This window comes from Microtus ochrogaster, linkage group LG8, assembly GCF_000317375.1.
Source record: "Microtus ochrogaster isolate Prairie Vole_2 linkage group LG8, MicOch1.0, whole genome shotgun sequence".
Taxonomy (NCBI): Eukaryota; Metazoa; Chordata; class Mammalia; order Rodentia; family Cricetidae; genus Microtus; species Microtus ochrogaster.
Genome location: NC_022033.1, coordinates 25,047,960 through 25,053,855, shown reverse-complemented (window position 1 = coordinate 25,053,855; position 5,896 = coordinate 25,047,960). Strand labels below are relative to the sequence as shown.

At 45.1% G+C, this 5,896-nt stretch overlaps 1 protein-coding gene across 1 annotated transcript in view; it reads left to right on the top strand.

Annotated features, from left to right (window-relative positions):
- The window catches only part of Defb129 (defensin beta 129), a 4,205-nt gene extending 640 nt beyond the window's left edge, over window positions 1-3,565 (top strand). Inside the window, exon 2 of the mRNA XM_005363243.1 lies at window positions 3,108-3,565. Coding sequence (XP_005363300.1) covers window positions 3,108-3,565 — 458 coding nt within the window. The remainder of the gene's footprint in view (window positions 1-3,107) is intronic.
- The last annotated feature ends 2,331 nt before the right edge of the window (window positions 3,566-5,896 follow it).

The following is a 5,896-nucleotide window of genomic DNA, read 5'->3' as shown; positions in this document are numbered from 1 at the left end:
GAGAGAGAGAAAGGGAGAGAGAGAAAGGGAGAGAGAGAATACAGTGTGATGTGTGTAAGAGAGAGAACACACAGTGACATGAGTGTAGAGCTCAGAGGACAGCAGGTGTCAGCCCTCCCTTCCATCTCGTCTGAGGCAGGCTCTTTCATTGTTTCTCACAATGTACGCCAGGCTACCTGGCCCATGGGCTTCTGGGAAGTCTCCGGTCTCCACCTCCTGTTGCACTGTGGGAAGACTGGGCTTGCAGAGGCCTGCACTACGGACTGCATCAGACCTCACATCTGACCCACCGAGCTTCCTCCGCAGCCCCAGCCAAAGCCATCTCCTAACGCAGAGGTTCCATTGGCCATGCACCTCTGCTCACAGGATAAAATCCTTGCCTCTGCGTTCAAAAAAAAAAAAAACTCTTAAGAATTTGGTAGGCAGGTCTACGTCTCCATATCAGCTCCTCCAGCAGAGCCTATTTCTCTCCATCTCCGTCTTCCTGGAAACCCTCCAACTACCATAAGGGTGTCTGGGGGTACAGTATAGCACATGACAGGACAGGGCATGGCTGCTGCTCTTGAAAAGGAAGAAAAAAATAAAATGGAAGCTTGTTTCTGGGAACAGGAACCATCAAGCTACTTGGAGTAATCATAATGAATCAAGGAAAATAAGGGCTGAAGATGTCTGTACTGATTTTATGTTGGGAACATAGGGAAGTCCGTGTCCCCTTGGGTAAAGTCACTTAAACACGTTGAGCTTCAAAAGTGACTTGAAAAAAAAAAGTGACTTGAGCACACTGGAAAAATCAATGTGACCGCTTCTAGTTCTAAAATGTTTCTGCTTTGCAGTCCTTGTGAGAACAATGTGAAGATGTATGAGAATAACAAATACATATGTGAAAATATGCTTTGAAATTATGTTTTATTGACATACATTAACTGTGTGTAATAATTGGGTCCCATGATGTCGTCATATGTATGGGATGTATTTTATCAGATTCATTCCCACTCTCTCTTACCCCCTCCCACTCCTGCTGACCCATACTCCTCTCTGCTCTCTGCTCCCAAATAGTTCCTTTTCTACTTCATGACTTTTGTGTGTGTGTGTGTGTGTGGCCCAGTGAGTTTTATTAGGTTTGCTTTCAGAAGCATGGACAATGGGCTATCTACACAAGCATGGGCAACTTACCAGTGGCTACAGTGTAGAAGAAAATCCCTCTCTTTCCCCAACCATCCTAAAGAGTCTCAGGAAGGAGCATGGCCTCGTGCGCCTTTCTCTCCCTCAGCAGGATGTTGACAGACCCAATCTTATGCGGGTTGTCACGGGCACTATAATCTTTGGGAACCATCTGATGCTAAATAAATCACTTCTAATTTACATAAAATTGATAAGGTGGGTAATAGAGAAAGAAAAGATTTCTCTTTTTTAAAGATTTATTTATCGTGTATACAACATTCTGCCTGCATGTATGCCTGCAAGCCAAAAGAGGGCACCAGATCTCATTATAGATGGTTGTGAGCCACCATGTGATTGCTGGGAATTGACCTCAGGACCTCAGGAAGAGCAGTCTGTGCTCTTAACCTCTGTGCCATCTCTCCAGCCCAGAAAAGATTTCTTAATTGAAGGAAAACATTCAGATACTGGGATGGGACATTCAACAGATGAAGGTAAATTACTAAACTCAGGGGGGAACTAAGCTAGAAATAATATGTGAGTGACCTTGATAGAGACAAGTGAAGGCCACAGTAACAAATAAGATCTCTGAAGGACAAAGTATCCAGGTATTGGAAGTGACAAAGTGCCATGTCCCAGGAGCTGTGGGTCCAGTGACTGACAGGGGGGTAAAAGGCCATGGACCTCGAAGAAGACAACACTTCTGAAAATTCTGTTAATTCTGTTTCAAAATTCTTTCTTGGTTTATCTCAATTAATGTAAGTACCCCATTCCACTTATTATCTTGCAAATTATCATTTTATTCTTCTCTGTGACCACACAGAGAGAAGAGTACTACATGCTGTCTCATGTGAAATTAAAAGAAATAGTCTGCCAGCGGTGGTGGTGTATGCCTTTAATCCCAGCACTCGGGAGGCAGAGGCAGGCAGATCTCTGTGAGTTCGAGGCCAGCCTGGTTTACAAGAGCTAGTTCCAGGTCAGGCACCAAAGCTACACAGAGAAACCCTGTCTCAAGGAAAAAGGAAAAAAAAAAAGAAATAGTTAACCTGAATGCACTATTGACTACCCGAGCGTGGACAAAGACAGGCTTGCTATGATCAGCACACTTGGAATGCATGTGCTGAAATCGCACACTGAATTCACTAATGTACACCGCTAGCGAATGTTAGGATAATAATCATGAGTCTTTCTTGGATCAGCTGCATGGCAGGTTTTACTGACATTGTTTTATAGGATTATAGAGGGGGTGGGGGGCTCTGCTGGTGTGGATGATGCAGGATTGGAAATCAAAAATGCTGTCTTGTGGCTGGAGATATAGCTCAGGGGAAAAGTGATTGACCCCAAAACCCTGAGTTCAAAGCCCAGTATCACCAAACAGAAAGGAAAGAAGGGAGGAAGAGGGAGAAGAGAGGGAGAGAAGGAGGAATATTCTGAAATCAAGTACTTGGACTTCATATCTTTCCTTCTTCATTACAGCCTTGGTGTGTGTGTGTGTGTGTGTGTGTGTGTGTGTGTGTGTGTGTGTGTGTCTATGTGTGTGTGTGTCTATGTGTGTATGTGTGTGTAGGCCCTGAGACAACCTCGGGTGTCTTTCTTCAGGTACCATTCACCTTATTTTTGTTGTTTTGAGACAGAGTTTTTCTGTGTAGCCCTGGCTGGTCTGCAACTCTCTATACAGACCAGGCTGGCCTCAAGCTCACAGAGTTTCACCTGCCCCTACCTCCCTAGTGCTGGAATTAAAGGCGTGCACCACTACAACCTGATTGCTAAGATAGGCTCACCAATCAGGTTAGGCTGACTAGCCAGTGAACCCCTGGTCTTGTCTGGCTCTGCCTTCCCACACATGAAACCACTCCTGCCTTTTGGATCTAGACTCTCCCGCCAGCAGTCTGAACATCGTCTCCAATGATTAGCCTTGACCCAGTGGTTTCTCTTTCTCCACCACGCAGAGTTTTTGATCGTGAAAAAATGTATAATGGGCTTTGGGAGATGCAAAGACAGCTGCTTCGCAGAGGAAATCGAGATACAGACCTGCAAATCCAAAAAATGCTGCATTGGGTCCAAAGTGACTAAACTGATTAAAAGCTACCTGCGACACGAAATTCCCCACATCCCTGACAAGGACCTCGTGGAGATGCTGAAGAGCGAGAAGAAGTCCAGAGAAGAGCTGCGAAGGAAACAGGCCTTAGTCACACTCCCCCAAATCGGAGTTGTCAACCCTTTGCTCAGTATCAACTCTGCCATTGTCCCAAAAGGCTCCCCTGTGAAGTCTGTCACCCCCAGGCCAGGCAGACATGGCTTGGGCGGTATTGTTTCCACCAAGAGGCATGTGGAACCAATCAGGGATTCTGCCAATGCTGCCCCTCAGTCCCGACCTGGACCACCTTGGCAGCAGGGAAGCAGATGAGCAGGGAAGTGGGTCTTTGTCCTAGGGTGTCAGGCTCCTCTCTACCTCCACAAGCAGTAAAATATGACATAACTGTTCTGCCCACAGACGGGTAATAAACACTGTTAGGTCCCTTCCAGTCTGTGTCATGGAATCATTCTTGCAGGGGTTCCCCAGAGGACAGTGCTGGAGAGGCATGGGGTTTTAAGTTTAGATGGCCGGAGAGAGCAAGTCCTGGCTCAGGAAGTGCTGAGCCTCAGGCCTCCTTGTGGGATTCTCATTTGAAGGCCTTTTCCTGTGACAATGGGAAGGAAAGCCTAAGCCCTGTTTCCTCTTGTCGTGAATCTTGGGGGAAGGGCCCCTGTGTAGCCAGAACACAAGCAGAAGCTGGTAGGGCTCATCTGAAGAACTTCTTAGCTTAACAGCCTGAAACAATATCAGATCATTATGGGACCAGGACGAAAATGACTCTGACATTGCTCAGTTGTGTGGCCTAAAACAAATCACGTATCCATACATTACCATCAATTTATTCAGTCGTTAGTGGAGATGCCAGCATTTTAGTAGACACCAGAATTCAGCAATCTCAGACTGTACGGTCTTACTTTGTCGATGTAACAGCAGCATGGCCCTCGGTCCCAGCCTTTGAAAAGCTTTATTGCAGTAGCATTGATGGAAAACATCCACATGTGTCTTGCTGGGACTACTGGGTAAGTTTGGCACATACACACCCCAGTGAGGTTGCTATCAGAGGTGGGGGCTCTGTCACCCATGTTTTCCACCAAAAACAAACAAACAAACAAACAAACAAACAAAAACCAGAAGACAGAAACGAACGGTGTTCTCCTTCCATTCTGTTGTTTTAATAAAATACCGAACCACAAGGCCACTTGGAGGAGAAACAGCTGTGCTACAGAAAAGAAGACAAAGATAGATGGCTTCACCATTTCACACACAGCTCCTGAGTTCTAGGTAACACTATAGATAGGTTCATATCTCCATCGGCCTTGCTCCAGAGAGAGAAGCGGGGAGGGGGTATCTGAGGACCTGAGGGTAGAAAGAGGAAAAAAGATAATCCAGACTGACAGAAACAGACAGCAAGAAGGCATAGAATTCTGATTGCTAACAAAATAGACTTCAAACCCAAATTAGGAAAGATGAAGAAGATCACTACATATTGGTAAAAGGAACATTCTAGCAGGAAGGGTTGCAGTTCTAGGGGCTGGAGAGAGGGCTCAGAGGTTAAGAGCTTGTCTTCCTCTTTCAGAGGACCAGGGCTTGCTTCCCAGTACCCATGTCTGGTGGCTCACAACCCGCTTCAAACCCTGGCTTCCAAGGGCACCTGCATGCACGTGGTGCACATACTCGAACACAGATACACACATATACACATTATTAAAAATAAAACAATCTTTTAAAGATACTACAGTTCCCAGCATACATATATCAAACAATGGTGTACTAAATCTCATAAAAATAAATACATACACACATTATTAAAAATAAAACAATCTTTTAAAGATACTACAGTTCCCAGCATACATATATCAAACCATGGTGCACTAAATCTCATAAAATAAATACTACTGGATGGAAGGGCACAAACTGATCTCAACACAGTTACTGCGTGACTTAAGCATACAGACAGCTGGGGAGATAGCGAATTGATTGGGGTCCATTCTATTGCTGTGAAGAGACAGAGCAACTCATAAAAAAATTAACTGGGGTGGCTCACTTAAAGTTTCAGGGGTTCAGTCCATTATTATCATGATGGGGAGCATGGCAACCTGTAGGCAAACATGGTGCTGGAGTAGCTGGAAGTCCTATATTTTGTAGGCAACAGGAAGTCAGCAGAGATACTGGTGGTATCCTGAGCATAGGAAACCGCAAAGCCTGACCCCTCTGTGACACACTTCCTCCAACAAAGCCACACCTCCTACTAGTGCCACTCCCTATGAGATTATGGGGGCCAATAGCATTCAAACTACCTATAACCTAATAAATTGGAAAACCTAAAATCCATAAAGTTCTGGACATGTGACCTACTAAAATTAAATTAAGAAGATATAGTGTAACTGAGATGATAATAAACCATAGAATTGAACGGAAATAGCAAGAAAAACCATGTCAAGCAAACAAATCCTGGGCCCTGAAGGGGGCCCAAATGAGTCTGACCGGAGCTTTAAAGAGTTAACAGCAACACCGTCACACTACCCTATGAGACAGAAAGGGGAGGAAAGCTACCAGCTCCACTTTATGAAGCCAGTACTACACTCACACCCAAACCAAAGAGGCACACAACAAAGAGAAAGGTACGTACACACACACACACACACACACACACACACACAC